Below are 15,989 nucleotides of genomic sequence, written 5' to 3'. Positions count from 1 at the left end.
AAGATTAATTCAACAAAAATGAGTTAAAATTAGCTAAAACTTCTTAGAACTCCTTAGAACTTTTTAAAACGTCTTGGATTGTCTTGGAACTCCTTAGAACTCCTTAGAACTCCTTAAAAATTTCTTAGAACTCCTTGGAGCTCCTTAGAACTCCTTAGAACTCATTAAAACTTCTTAGAACTTCTTAGAACTTCTTAAAACTCGTTGGAACTCTTTAGAACTCCTTAGAACTCCTTAGAACTTCTTAGAGCTCCTTGGAATTCCTTAGAACTTCTTAGAACTTCTTAGAACTCCTTAGAACTCCCTAGAACTCCTTAGAACTCCTTAGAACTTCTTAGAGCTCCTTAGAACTCCTTAGAACTTCTTAGAACTTCTTAGAACTCATTAGAACTTCTTAGAACTCCTTGGAACTCATTAGAACTTCTTAGAACTTCTTAGAATCCACAGGCTAGAATTAATTTTACTTTTACTTTTTATTGATGTCTCTTTTTATGAGGTACTATCGCCCCCTACAGGAATAGTTTGCTCATACCAGGGATGGAAATCTTTGTTCACGTAAACTAATGATCATAAAACATAGAGATCATATAGAGAAATTCTTACATGTTGTTTCTATCTTTGTGAATTTTTACAGGACATGCTGAAAACTCCAACCCGCCGTCCTGTAACCTCGCCGCCGGCTCCTGTCCCGCTATGTGCACCTGCAGCAACAACATAGTGGACTGTAGAGGAAAAGGACTGACGGCCATCCCAGCCAACCTGCCCGACAACATGGCTGAGATGTGAGTATTATCTCATTAAAAGATGATTTTAAGAACGAAGGTGGGCAGTCAAAAACTCGGAGGAAGATAAGAATTATAACTCTACTCTGTGTAGCTCTGTAGTGTAGAGCTGTTGTGTAGCTCTATAGTGTAGCTCTGTAGTGTAGCTCTGTTCTTGCGGCGCTGCTTTATATCAGGACTTTACTTGACTTTACTGAAAGTCCTCAGTGTTCAGACACTCGGGCACAGGGGACTCAGACACTCTGTAATGTAGAGCTGTTTTTGTAGCTCTCTTTTTGTAGCTCTGTTTTTGTAGCTCTGTAGTGTAGCCCTGTTCTTGCTGAGCTGCTTTGTATCAGCAGAGCTCTGTAGTGTAGCTCTGTAGTGTAGCTCTGTTGTGTAGCTCTGTAGTGTAGCTGTGTTTGTTTAGCTCTGTTTTTGTAGCTCTATAGTGTGGCTCTGTAGTGTAGCTCTGTTGTGTAGCTGTTTTTGTAGCTCTGTTTGTGTAGCTCTGTAGTGTAGCTCTGTTTGTGTAGCTCTGTAGTGTAGCTCTGTAGTGTAGCTCTGTTTCTGTAGCTCTGTTCTTGTAGCTCTATAGTGTAGCTCTATAGTGTTGCTCTGTCCTTGCGGAGCTGCTTTGTATCAGCAGAGCTTTGTAGTGTAGCTCTGTTTTTGTTGCTCTGTAGTGTAACTCTGTTGCGTAGCTCTGTTTCTGTAGCTCTATAGTGTAGCTCTGTAGTGTAGCTCTGTTTTGTAGCTCTGTTTCTGTAGCTCTATAGTGTAGCTCGGTTCTTGCGGAGCTGCTTTGTATCAGCAGAGCTCTGTAGTGTAGCTCTGCTTTTGTAGCTCTGTTTTTGTAGCTCTGTAGTGTAGCTCTGTAGTGTAGCTCTATAGTGTTGCTCTGTTTTGTAGCTCTGTAGTGTAGCTCTGTAGTGTTGCTCTGTTTTGTAGCTCTGTAGTGTAGCTCTGTTTTTGTAGCTGTGTTGTGCAGCTCTATAGTGTAGGTCTGTATTGTAGCTCTGTTGTGTAGCTCTGTAGTGTAGCTGTGTTTGTTTAGCTCTGTTTTTGTAGCTCTATAGTGTGGCTCTGTTGCGTAGCTCTGTAGTGTAGCTCTGTTGTGTCGCTCTGTTTTTGTAGCTGTGTTGTGCAGCTCTATAGTGTAGCTCTATAGTGTAGCTGTGTTTGTTTAGCTCTGTTTTTGTAGCTCTGTATTGTAGCTCTATAGTGTGGCTCTGTTGTTGCGGAGCTGCTTTGTATCAGCAGAGCTCTGGATCTCCGTGGTCGGGTCGGGTGTATGTTCAGGGCTGAGAGCTGGGTGGTCGTGTTAACAGCTCATTCATCCTGCTGCAGTCTGGCCGTTACAGAGGAAACATCAGGCCTCTACTGGCTCCACTATCAGCAGCAGCAGCAGTGCAGTAAAACCTGCGCTGAGTAATCTCGCCTCGGCTCCCTCGCAGCACTTTCTTGGCTACTAACTCATCCCTGACTTCTCCTCCTTTTATTAATGCTGCTATAAGAGGCCTGCGCACAGGCACTCGCTCTAAATGGTGTTTTAATAAGAGGGTTATTACTCTGTAATGATGCTCATATTTGGTTTAAATCATTTTATTGCAATGAAATGAACTCAATATTCAATATACTAAATCCAGCTGGAGCGCTGTGGGTAGATTACAGTAATATATACAATATGAACTGGCTTAAAGTTCTAAACGAGGATCAATCAATCAATTAATCAATCAATCGATCAACCTTTATTTTGAATGAGATCAACCCTCATTTACAATGTAGCCGAGCATTTACAAAAACAGGGATTGACATGACAAAGAAAATAATAACTACTATTTATGATTTATCATTTCATAAATAACAGTAAATAAAAGATAAAAATAGATAAAAAATAAAAACTATCAATTAAACTTAATTAAGTTTAATTTATAAGAAATTAAGAGAGTCAAAAGTAGATGAGATCAGTACAACAAAAAACAGCAAAGTTTTACATAGTACAATAAAAATACAAATAAATAAATGAAACTAAAAATAAAATAAAATAAAAATAATGTAAGTAAAAATAAATATACCAAAGAAATAATAAAAAAAATCAAAAATAATGAAAAGGAAATAAAGATATACTCTATATTATATAGTCTGATATACTCACCTCTGAATTGTAAGAATGGAAAGAGCTATCGCTGTGGTTAGCAGCTAATGCTAATACTGCTCCAGCCTTAGTGCTGGAGAATCTTCACTGAAACTATAAACCCTATAATGCTGTACTTCAGCAGATAACCTTTACTGCTTCTTAATACCTGACTGGTAAAACATCCCCAGAATGACCGGCAATTATAAACTCTTTTTCCCTTTTTTATATTAACTTTACTGAAAGTTAGGAAGGTTTTATTGAACTTTTCTGAAGATTCTGTTTTTAAGATACGCATTTTTCATTGCTATTCTCGTTGGAATCCTTGGTAGTCGGTTTTAGTCAGTTGTAGACAGTTGTAGAACCAAAGCCAGTGGTTGGATATTAGGCCACAGAGCTTTATTGAGTACAGCCCATTCAGAAAACAACCTGGCAACCTGGGTTTGGGAGGGATTACTTTCGTTTAGAGGTGAACGAGAGCAGAACTTTCATCCTTTCATCTCTTTAAGGAGAACGAGGGAAGACTGAACTGGTTTCTGCGTTTTAGTTTCTCTCTGAAAGAGCCTGTTTTAAAAATACACACGGCATGGGTGTTCCTTAATAACCCTGACCCATTTCTGCAGCTTTGGCAGCGGTGTATGATTGGTGGGGGGGGCAAACATTTTCAAGGTGGCATGGGAGCTGGAGCGAGGGGGGGCATGTTTGAAGTGACTTCTGTCCAGCCCCGGGGCCTCGTGGGGGATCTGGGGGATCTTCAGACGGGTGCTGTGATGGTGTAAAAACATAAACCCACAAACATACAAGACCAGCTTTGAAAAACTCGTTCAGTCTGAAGTTTGTGGACCTGCTGCTCAGAAAATCCCAGATTTTACCCCTCCAAGAATCTCCTGTGTTTAGTCTGTGTTTAGCCAGGTGTATCTCCACCTCCTGGCCTTGGTATAATGGAAAAACGGCATGGTTTTCTTGCATGGTAGTCTCGAGGGTTTGTAGTGCTTTAAAATTAATATTTTTCTGGTAAAAAAGACTTTCAATGCAGGATATAAGTGATTTGCTTCCTTCTAACTTCACCATGGGCTTCATATTTATCTAAAAGAAGGTAGACTCCCATTCTAATAAGTGGATTTTGCTTCTTTGAGGTAAATAAATTGGTCTGGAGCATCATCAACACATGTTCTTGAGGGTCAGCACACCCAACACCAAGCCTCACTTGACTTCCAAGTCATACCTATGTTTTATGGACTACTAATAGAGCTGAAATGTTTCTACAGAATATTAGACCACACCACTGCCTTTCATGCAGTAAACTGGGGTTTGATTTCCTTGCCAAGCGTACAAACATACCACTTTAGTTATGGCGAATACCAACCTAGGTGAATGGTTGCGTTTGGGACCTTGTTGGACCCAGTGTTGGTCATAGTGACCTTGTGCCCTAGGAAGGAAGGCTCTGGACCCACCAGAACACTGACCAGATGGATGTGGATGATTCTTCTGAAGCATTGCTCAAGGAACCCATGCATTTCCAAGCATTGCACCCTTTTTATTTTTGAGTGTGCATGAAAGAGCATGCCTTCGAACTCGTGGATCTTTTTCAGCAGAAACCACACTGTACCCTACTTTCTCGAGCCTTTCCTCCTCCAGCATTATAAAAATCAGGTTCAATTACAGCAGCCCAACTTCTCTGAAAGCACCAGCGCTCGCTCTGCGCCCTCGTAAGCAGCCGGGCGGTCATTATTTTTCAGTTGCAGATTCCTGGTCTGGGCCTACGTGGGAGTGTGTTTGCAACATCTGTGTTTACTGTAGATTGGTGATTTTAAAAGAAGTTTTGACTGGCTTTGCTTTTTGATGGATTGCTGTTTTTTCTTCGTCCTGCAAATCGAGCCCGATGCTTTCGCCTGGTGGGGCGCGACGGCACGAAGCGAAGGCGTCGTTAGCCAGACTTTTGTGTTTCTATGTTTTTTCCACTGTGGCCTTGTCGCCAGCTTTGATTAGCTGGGAAACTACGATGTGCCAGATCCATCCAGGTGCAAACACTGCACAGCAATGCTAATGGTAACGTCCTATAATCAAACTCTTGCTCGAGGCTAATGAATGGCATGCTATGCATTGATTACCAACCTACGATGTTTCTTTTACTCTTTTATTCTTTTACTCTTTTACTCCCGCGTCATCCCCCTTGCTGATTGGTGGGCCTGGCACTGGTTGTCTAAGAAAGCAGGTGCAATCAATCCAGAGTCTTTGTGAAGTCCTCACTCAGACCCTTAATCGATTTCAATCTGCCATTCTCTAAGCTTCCATATTCATCACCTGATCCTGGTGTCCTGATGTCGTGACGGAGCTTAAAATCAGCACGGCTATTGATTTAGAAAGGACGGGAGGATGGAGGAGTGCCTGGAGCGCATTGTTTCCGTCTCTCAATCTCAATCTCAACAACAAAAGCAAACCAACAAACAAATAAACTCTCAAACACCCACCCCCCCCCCCCCTCCACAGTGGTTGGGTTTAAAACACTAAGGCCTGAGGCTGTTAGATACTTGATAAGTGTGGAAGAAAGTCGAGCCTCAGGGTTCCTCCGGCACCAGCGACTGTGACATTTGCAGTAAATTAGGAGTAAATTCATTGGGATGTGCTGTTGCTTATAAATAACGTCCAACAACCAAAAAACAAACAAAAAAAAGCGTACGCTCCGAAACATGGCCGCCACAAGAATGTGCATAGCTGTATCCTGTGGTCTGGATTCTCAGCGATTCCTGCACTCCGTGGAATTTAAATGACATTGCTGTTATTCCCACTGAGTGCATCTCTGAAGTGGAAGAACACGCTCAATTGGAAATGGCTTGTTCTTGCTTCCAACGGCTTCCAACAGCGTCGTGTACAATGACCTCCAATCTTCTCTGAAGCCCCTAATTTTAGCGTGTCAACAGTCTTCAACCATATTCTCCAACCAGTGAGTTAGAGACACTTCTTTTTGTTTTCGTTTTTTGTTTTAGCTTGATTAGGCCGTTTTTGGAGATTCCCAGTCAAACTTAAAACATAAAATTGGTGTAATTATCAAAAATATCTTTCCAAAAAACAAGACTAAGGCTCATTCTATTTTGTCAATGTTTTATTTTCTTGTACGAACGACAGAGATGTTCACAAGTCTTTTTTTAGTCACAAGTCAAATCAAACAGTGTCTGTCTGGATTAAAATAATTAGATACAGCTGTTAAACGATTAAATCAACATTCATTTAGAAGACCAGAGAGACGTTCTGTCCGCTAAATAACAAAGAAGGCAGCAACAAGCTAAGAAGCTAATAAGCTAATAACAACATTTAATAAAAACAGAAACATTGATTTAAAAAAAATGGAAAATAACCAACTAAACTAAACTAAGCTCAAAATGCTAAAAGAAATATAATCTAACGAATTATAGAAGATCAAAAAGTAATAGTGAACACACAGGTACAAAAATAATAAAGTAATATTACAAAAATCCCCGCAAACTCGAGTCCCCATCTCTGATAAACAAGAATTAAAAGTGAAATCACAAGCGTAAATGGCAAACTCAGCAGAAACACATACTTTACACATACATACAATATATTTTTGTAGACACAGTGTAGCGGCAGCATAATAATAATAATAATAATAAAGGCATAAAAACACTGGAGGGCATTACTTGGACTGTGACATGAAACAGCTAAACAGCTTCATTCAGTGCATCATTAATACTCCTCCCCGTAACCACATAAGAAAAAAAACACCTTACGATGAATGGAGCACTAAAACTGAGTTTTTGGAGGTTCTTTTTTAGCTTTTTCTCCAGTCAGGGTCCACCAGACTTGTACACAGAGCATGCACAGCTATAAAAATCAAAAATGCATAACGTAATGGTTCTGATGAGTGCTTGCCTGCGCAGTATTCGACTGGTTTCAACATTTGCGAGAAATAGAAAATGCTTTCTTTTTCATAAAAGAGACTAGAAGAGCTGGATGCTGGGAGGTACCTGCCAATCGTTTTACATTTAAGAGTCTTCTTGTGCATTGGTGTGTTTGCATTAAGGCTGCAACTAGCGACTATTTTAATAATCTCATGATGATTATTTGGTTTAAAGTTCTGATTCTCCTAAAATCCACTTTTTCTTGTTCTTTGTGAAATACAGTATGTCTCTCTGAGTTTTTTATGATGCTGCATATAAAACTATTTATCAGCCTCCATTGTCTGCAGTTGCTAGTAAAAAGAAATCTCAGTAAAGTCTCATTAAGTCTCATTAAGTCTCATTAAATCTCATTAAATCTCATTAAAGTCTCAGTAAAGTCTCAGTAAAGTCTTAGTAAAATCTCAGTAAAGTCTTAGTAAAATCTCAGTATAATCTCAGTAAAGTCTCATTAAGTCTCAGTAAAGTCTCATTAAGTCTCATTAAGTCTCATTAAATCTCATTAAAGTCTCAGTAAAGTCTCAGTAAAGTCTCAGTAAAGTCTTAGTAAAATCTCAGTATAATCTCAGTAAAGTCTTAGTAAAGCAAAGTCACATTGGTGGCTGAATTGATGAGTAGCTTCCCCTGAAATCTGGTCCGGTGGTTTGGGCGGACGTTGAGAGTCGTATCCAAAGTCAAGCGAGTTTTAACGTCTCGAGGACGTCTCGCCCAATCAGGAGGCTTGTTGTTTACACAAGTAGAGAGGCAATGACAGCTTAGGTCACTTCACAGCTTTTAAAATAAATAATCCCCGTCTTTAATAAAAGCTTAGGGTGGGACTGAGTCTGGAAGGGCAGCTGCCTGTTCAGGGGTCTTACGGCACAGGTGAAATCCAGGGTCATTAAGCGAAAGAGCTGTTTTAGAAATAATAATAATAATAAAAAGAAAGAAAGAGAGTAAAAACCCAAGGCCAGCCCTGTGCAGCCGCTAATGGGATTCTCAGAGCGCTGGAGAAATAAACCTTTATTGCATTCCCCGGCTTTTTCCAGCACAGCTGACGCTGATTAGGGCCGGCCGATTCGGGAAGGTTCCGCTGTGAGCGATGGAGGGATCGCTCTCGACCCTCCAGAGGTGGGGAGGGGGCACACGTGTGATTAATAAAAAATAAAAGCTAAAATAAAAGCTAAAATAAAGCTGATCTGTGGCGTCCGGACCACTCGTCCAGTTTTGGATTCGGGAGGTTGTCCTGCGTAGCGTAGTTGAGGATATTCTGCATGTGACAACCTTCAACAACGATTCCCCCAAAGAACCGCCATCTCAAAATTACTAAAAAAATAAGAAAACACTTAAAAATGATGAGTTTCTTTGATTTTACTAAATTAAAAACCTCTGGAATATAATCAAGAGGAAGATGGATGATCACAAACCATCAAACCACCAAACTGAACTGCTTGAATTTTTGCACCAGGAGTAAAGCAGCATAAAGTTATCCAAAAGCAGTGTGTAAGACTGGTGGAGGAGAACATGATGCCAAGATGCATGAAAAAAACTGTGATTAAAAACCAACCAGGATTATTCCACCAAATATTGATTATTTCTGAACTCTTAAAACTTTATGAATATGAACTTGTTTTCTTTGCATTATTTGAGGTCTGAAAGCTCTGCATCTTTTTTGTTATTTCAGCCATTTCTCATTTTCTGTAAATAAATGCTCTAAATGAGAATATTTTTATTTGGAATTTGGGAGAAATGTTGTCTGTAGTTTATAGAATAAAACAACAATGTTCATTTTACTCAAACATAAACCTATAAATAGCAAAATAAAAAAAATACAGTATAAAAATAAACGTAAGAAGTTAATACTTATATAATATGTTATCTACAGTTTTGTACAACATTCTTAGTAATTGGCAGTTTTGTCCACTCGTTAAAGTGAGTTTCCTCCAGATTTTCTAAAAAGCATAAAGTTTAAACACAGTTCAACCATTCAATGAGCGATTTTGGCCCAATCTCAGGTGCAGATCAGGTCCAAATTGCCAACAACCGTAATCTCAAACCCAAGCCTTATTCTTCTCAGAGGTGCATGCGCATGCACGTATACAATCTACTGTGTGCGAGAGTTTGCAGCCGCACACATGCACAGCATGCAGGTGCGTGGAGTTAAATCCAGCGAGACGGGTTCTGGACTCGAGACACGCTGAGATTGATGGTGAGAACTGATTGCATGTGACTTAATGCGAACTCCCCTAATGGGCGCCTGCGAGTGAAAAGGACCCAGAAACAACTTGTGGTTTCTAATGATCCCAGCAGTTTTGGAGGAGCTCCGATGTCCGAGATTCAAATGAAATTCTGAGGCGCTGTTTCTGCAGGGCCTGAAGAAGAATTCCACCAAATTTGGGAAAAATTGCATGTAAAGAAATGACTGACCCAAGCAAAATTATCAAGTGCAAGTTGGTGGCAGTTGAGAAATGTTCACCAGACAATAGTCAAGGGTCATCAGACAAATGTAAGGCAACAAAGTCCCCAAGGAACTTGAACCAAGGGACTTGAGTTGGTATAGTACATTTCTCTGAGCGCCATTTGGAAAAGGGTTTATTGAGAACGTTTCCAGTGGGTGGGGTGAACAGTGGTCAGCTGCTCAGTTGGCCTGCATGTGTTTATGTTGTAAGACCGAGCCTCTCCGGCTACGACTGGCAGCCAAGCAGAGAGGCGTGGGGATTAGAGGGCTGAGAGCTAGCTTAGCCCTTGCTGACAGTGTCACTTAACAAGGCTGTTCCTCACAAAGCATGGCCACCCCATGGAGCCACCCAGTTAGCGAACCTCAGCTCAGCACACAGCGGCTTCAGCGGCTTCAGCGCCTTCTTCCTTCCTTCTGTCAAAAAAGACCTCAAAGAATGCAAAGAAAACAAGTTTTACAAGTTCAGAAATGATCAATATTTGGTGGAATAATCCTGGTTGGTTTTTAATCACAGTTTAATTTCATGCATCTTTGCATCATGTTCTCCTCCACCAGTCTTACACACTTACTTTTTTTTTATTATTTTAATTATTTTAATTATTATTTATATTCCCAGAGGTGTTGAGCCCTAAGCCCTATTATTGGTATATTTTTCCATTCTCTCTCCACACGTCAGTTCTCGCTTTAGACGAACATTTAACACATTTTTGAACTATAAAACACACTTAAAATCCTTTAATTTCCCCCAAAATAATCAGTTCTTCTTATAATCAGGTGCTCCTTATTTATGAATTCTATCAGTCAGGTATTAAGGAGCAGTAAAGTCACTCCACTGAAGTACAGAGTTATACAGGAGTTTCAGTGAAGTTTCTCCAGCATTAAGGCTGGAGCAGCATTAGCATTAGCTAATCATGATGTAGGTGGACAAGAATCAGGAGACCCTACTCCTAGGCGTAGTTGTGCAAATCTAGAGAATTTAAGATGAATGGACTTAAAATAGTCTTAAAAGTCTTTAAAAGTTTTAAAGTCTAAATCTTACAGACAAGCCTGTGCAACTGTAATAATCCCCTGGATGGACATTAAGAGTATAGTGTGGGCATGAATTAATGAATTAGCGTTAGAAACACTAACGCTTTGGGTTTCTGTTGACGTCCACTGTAGGTTAGCAACGCTTCCCTCGCTGCTCCAGTATAAAGCAAAGAAATCTTAAAAACTTGAGACGCTGAACATGTCGTGACTGATGGACTACATCTGGGGAAAGTGGAACACTGTGCAAATGAGACGTTTCGCCAAGCTGTTGCTTTAATGAGAGCGCTTTAGCTCTCGCGCTGCTTTCTCTGTGGGCAAGTTCTGGAACCGGGAAGCTGGAAAAAGTGCAAATCGGCCCAAAGAAGCAGACGTGAGAGCGCGAGTGTCCCCGACGCATTCCTGTGATTAGCGTTAACGTTCGTCTCCACTACAGAAACTGGACATTATGTAAATGCTGTCCGGGCGAGGCGGGGATAATGAGACGCACCTGACCATTACGCAATCCGGCCCGAGCAACGGCATGTTAATGAGCCTTGTTGCTATGGTGTTCTTTTGTTGTCTGGTTGTCTAACTTCCACCATTTTCTCTGTCTTTCTCTTTTTCTTTCTCTTGTTTCACAGACGACTCGAGCAGAACGGCATCAAGTCCGTCCCTCCCGGAGCGTTCTCCCCCTACAAGAAGCTTCGCAGAATGTGAGTTTTTAATGAAAGGTTCCTTCACAAACTACAAAACTAGCAAAATATCATCTCTCTACATCTCAAATCAGACAAAACGTATAACAAACAACATTTAAAAACCTCCAGAGATCAACAGAGGCAAAGAAAAGCTCCCTTAGAGCTGTAGGAGGAAGAAACACTGGGAGAAATCAAGACTCTATATATATATATATATATGTACCTATTAGAAAATTCCTAGTTAGCAAGTGTGATTATTGCACAGGATACACTAGACTACAGCCATGAGGCCCATGCAATCAGTAGGGCTCACTGATTGGCCATGTTTTATTTATTAACATTTTTTAAACAAAATTTTACCCCCGTTGGCCCATTTTAATGATGAACACACTTTGTGAGTTCAGGATTGGTTGGTTTGGGAAGGTATGTTAAAGGAATATTCCGCTGTGAAGTTGTTGCCGCATGCTGGTGAGCTCTGTTTCCCCGGTAACTCACTTAAAAATGTGTGATAAAAAGTACAGTAATTTTTTGGTGCCCAAAAAAGAAAAGCAAGTTAACTAAAACAAACCTACCAACATTTAACCTCATAGTCCTCTTGTTCAGTTCCATGTTCATGTCGTGTTTCGCCAGTTTCAGTCAAGTTGTCACTGAAGTTGATTCTACTGCCTATCCGTAAGCAAAGTGCTTTCGGCCAATCAGAGCCCTTCATTTTAATCCCGCCTTGCTTCACCCTTTCCCTCCTTATTTAGCTTCGCGCTTCAGTCAGAGACCTGTGATCAGGTTATCAGGTTGGACAGGTGGGCAGTCAGTAACTCAGAGGAAGCATACTCTCAACCGGAAACACCGTCCACCTGTAGGAGGACTGAACCAAGCACTGAGGAAGTGACCAATCCATATCTGAGCATACAGTCCATGTTTTTTGGGCTGTGGGAGGAAAACTACATAGACACAAGGAGAACATAAGAAACTTTACCCAACGTGCAAACAAGCTAAAGTGCTAAACATGCTAATTGCTAAGCCACGATGCTTATTGTAATTGATCTTAACTACGTATTCATTCCAGATTGAGATGCTTCTCAGTCACAAATAAATTGAAATAAAATCTAAAGTAATGATAGACTGCCTGCTTTAGGCTTTAAGAAATGGAGAGTGCAGCTCATTCTTGCTGAGGTTGGCTGAAACTGATAGTCTGCGTTTTGGGATTATCTGAATGGTATGTTTTGACGTGTTTCGGTATGTTTTTCCACGTCCAAACCAGATAATAAGCATCTTTATACTGTATATTTCAACGCTGGAAAAAATGCAGCCCTTAAGTGACGTAAAATCAGAATTGAACATTCAAAATGTGATTCTTTCTTTCTTGGTTAGAGTTTGTTTTTATGCACTTTTTTAATGATACTTTTATCTCCGTCCCTGTAAATAAATAAGTCGCAGAATCCTGCAGAGCCCAGTAATGCCATGGCTATTTTTATTATCGCTATTTTTGGCGCTATTGACTCGCTATTTCCCGGCGTACGCTCTAGTGCACTGAGCGTACTGAGGTGTGGAGAGCCAGCGAGTGGGAGTAGGTCACTTAACACACCGTAAATTGTGGCCGGGGTGATTACCGTCCCTCTGAACGTTAGGGAGGAGTGTTAGGGACGGACGTCTCTAGTCGACTGTGGACGATTCTGTCCCTGGACTTCGCTGTGCCTCGGTGGCCGGGGTGACCCCTGGGTGTTTGGCGACGGCCGCATCCACCAAACCTCAGCCTTTGCCCAGCGCCGGCCCTCAAATAGCAGCCGTGGGAAGACGAAACCCTGTGTAGTGCCCGGTAGCAGCCAGACGAGCTGTGTGCTACTGCTGTAACATGCTTGTAAAAATAACACTTCCCCCCCACCACCACTACCGCCGCCGCCACCACCGTCCCCCCAGTGCTGTCTGCTTTTTCAGCTGTCCTGCTTTCCCTCGCCTTGCCGCTCCTCGCCAGGCTAGACGAGCCAAAGTAAGCCACTAATATCAGAGTGGGGAAAAAAAATTAAAAATCAAAGATGTCCCTCAACATGTCCCTTCAAGATAAATGGGCCACCCGCGACCCATTTTTACTGTTTACCCTGCGCCGTGTACTGTGTACAAGCCTGTGGCTTGTTGGAGGGTGCTGGAGGGGTTCGGAGGGTGTCGGAGGAGGGACGCCAAGGTAGCCACAGGCTTGTGATGCATCCTGGGCATCCGTGTCTGGGCAAAGCTTCAGGAAACTCGGCCAGGAGACCCAGGAAAATGCAGGTTTCTGCCAGGAAGAATTGTCTCAGTAGTTCAGATTCAGGCATACATCTGGAAAATTCAGATTGATTTGCATTACTGTAATGAGTGGAGAACACGAAAACTCCACCCAACGGGCTAACATGCTAACGAACATGCTAATCGCTAATCCACGATGCTTATTAACAGTAACATTAAATTAATTGATTACATACCTAATGTAATTGATTTTAACTACTTATTTATTCCAGACTAATGCTTCTCAGTCACAAAGCTTTGATTTCTTTAAGCGTATGACACTGGAGATTCAGTCCCAGTCAAATCAAAAGTTTGGGTACACCTTGATTTCTATACAGTCCATTCAGTGATTCCAGTACTGTAACTTTACGTCCATTCCACCTTAAAATCAACAGAAGACATGCCGTCCCCCAGCCATTGGATACAAAGTGTGAGAGCACCTTGTATCTTGAAAGCTTCTTTAATATATTTGCATTGTACTAAAAGACATTCATATTTTTAATGTGCATATATGCATAGATCTATAGGCATTAGTGTGGAGTCGGTCCCCCCTTTTGCAGCTCTACCCCTAGACCTGCACACACAACACACTTTTTACATTTTTAACTCTAACTTTTTATTTCCTCTCACACAGAGACCTCAGCAACAATCAGATCTCGGAGATCGCTCCCGACGCCTTCCAGGGTCTGCGTTCCCTCAACTCGCTGTAAGTGTGTGAATAGTGTGAGCTGTGTTTTTTTATATATTCACTTCCCTGCAAGCAAATATTCAATTCAGCTCATCCAGACTGTTTAAACAGAGCTGTTTATTTTCATACGTCTGCCCAAGCTTTTCTTTTTTCTTCTGTACGAATATCTCCGTGCACATCTCGGCCTGACAGCTTGAAGCGGTTACACTTGTAGGGGAATATCAGAAGCAGATGTGCTCTGAGTTCAGGGGTTTTTAAGGGATTCAGGGTTTTAGGGGTTCAGGGTTTTAGGGGTTTATGGATTCTGGGGTTTTGGTTTTTTGGCATTAATGAGTTTAGGGGTTCAGGAATTTAGGGATTTAGAGGTTGAGGGGTTTAAGGATTCAGGTTTTGGGCGATTGGGGTTTACGGTTTTTGGGTTTAGGGGTTTAGAGGTTTTTCTGTTTACGGGTTTAAATATTTAGGGGGTTAGAGTTTCAGGGATTTAAGGATTTAGGGCTAAAAGGATTCACAGGGTTTGGGGTTCAGGGCGTTCAGAGGTTTAGGGTTTTACGAGTTCAGGGGTTTATGTGTTTAGAGATTTAGGAGTTTAGGTGATCAGGGTTTAGGGATTCAGAAGTTGTAGGAGTTTAGGAATTCAGGGCTTTGAGGAGTTTATAGATTCAGGGTTTAGTTTTTAAGGTTAGAGGGTTTTTGGGTTCAAATGTTTTGGGGTTTAGGGATTCAGGGGGTTAGGAGTTAAGATATTTAGGGGGGTTTATGAGTTCAGGGCTTTAGGAATTCAGGGACATAGGAATGTATGTTTTTTTGGGTTTAGGGGTTTTGGGATTTAGGAATGTAGGGGTTTAGGGGGTTATAGATTCAGGCGTTTAAGGATTTCAGGGATTTAGAGGTTCAGGGATTTAAGGCCTTGGTGTTGTAGGAGTGTATTTTAAGGCTGTCTCTCTGATTCTGCAGGGTCCTGTACGGGAATAAAATCACAGAGCTGCCTAAAGGAGTGTTCGACGGCCTGTACGCCCTCCAGCTGCTGTAAGTTTCTCCGAGTTCTCCGAGTCCTTTCGGAAGGACGCGTTTATATGTTTATAGAAGCGCCGCGGTTGCGGGCGGTCGGGGGGTGGTGATGGAGATAAGCGTAGAATGGCAAGCGTGCCGAATCAATATGGCTTGATTCAATTTATTGCGAGTGTAATCGAAAAAAGTGTTTATGCTTCGTCCTGGATGACCTGCTACTCTCTCTCTCTCTCTCTCTCTCTCTCTCTGTTTGTCATCTGTTCTTTAGGCTTCTGAATGCCAATAAGATCCACTGCGTCCGAGCCAACACCTTCCAGGACCTGCAGAACCTCTCCCTGCTGTCTCTGTACGACAATAAAATCCAGACTCTGGCCAAGGGCACCTTCGCCTCCTTACGCGCCATTCAGACTCTGTGAGTGAATACCACTTTTTTCAGACTGTTTTCCTTCTGTTGTGCCTCCTTAAAGCGTGTAGCAGCAGCACATTTCACTGTGTTTACACCTGTAACCTTATCTAATAATACAGCAGTGTAGTGGGGGGATATAAAGCACATCATAAATCATTCAGCCTGGTAATTTTAGCCTTACGGCACGTCGAACAATAACTCCAACAAACTGCACCCGACCCGACGCAACACCCAGAACAATACCTGCCAGCCCACACACTGAGATCCTACTGATCCCAGAACCCCACTGGAACCTTATTTATTATATATTTATAGTTATTTTTATAATACTGTAAGACCGGACAAGTTAAATTAACTTAAAAAATTTGAGGAAACCGGTTGCCTTAAAAAAGTTAAGTAATTTTGTTTAGCATAAATTAAAACATCAAGTTATTACAACTGAAGGGGAAGTTGATTTATTTGTAAGGTAGCGCAGGGGGGGGAATCACTACACACTGATGGTGAGTGTCTGTCAGAAACTGTTGAACACACCCAGTATGCAAATAGATTGTGACAGAAGCCAATTGAAAAGAAGCTGTTAATGGCAAAAACAGACTAAACTCAGTTATTATAAGTTGGTTGAACTCAAAGATCTCAGTTTGAATAGAACAGTAAATGTGCCCACAAATTCAGT

The 15,989-nt window shown here is 41.4% G+C and overlaps 1 protein-coding gene across 4 annotated transcripts in view; it reads left to right on the top strand.

Annotated features, from left to right (window-relative positions):
• Positions 1–15,989, top strand: part of slit1a (slit homolog 1a (Drosophila)) — a 148,104-nt gene that overhangs the window by 97,024 nt on the left and 35,091 nt on the right. For all 4 annotated transcript variants that reach the window (XM_049472119.1, XM_049472118.1, XM_022682113.2 and 1 more), the window contains exons 9-13: positions 635–782; positions 10,902–10,973; positions 13,846–13,917; positions 14,857–14,928; positions 15,179–15,322. In XM_049472119.1, the coding sequence (XP_049328076.1) occupies positions 635–782; positions 10,902–10,973; positions 13,846–13,917; positions 14,857–14,928; positions 15,179–15,322 (508 nt within the window). The remainder of the gene's footprint in view (positions 1–634; positions 783–10,901; positions 10,974–13,845; positions 13,918–14,856; positions 14,929–15,178; positions 15,323–15,989) is intronic.

This window comes from Astyanax mexicanus, chromosome 25 (genome assembly GCF_023375975.1).
Source record: "Astyanax mexicanus isolate ESR-SI-001 chromosome 25, AstMex3_surface, whole genome shotgun sequence".
NCBI lineage: Eukaryota > Metazoa > Chordata > Actinopteri > Characiformes > Acestrorhamphidae > Astyanax > Astyanax mexicanus.
Note: the sequence above shows the minus strand (reverse complement) of the source record. Positions and strands in the feature narration are given on the sequence as shown.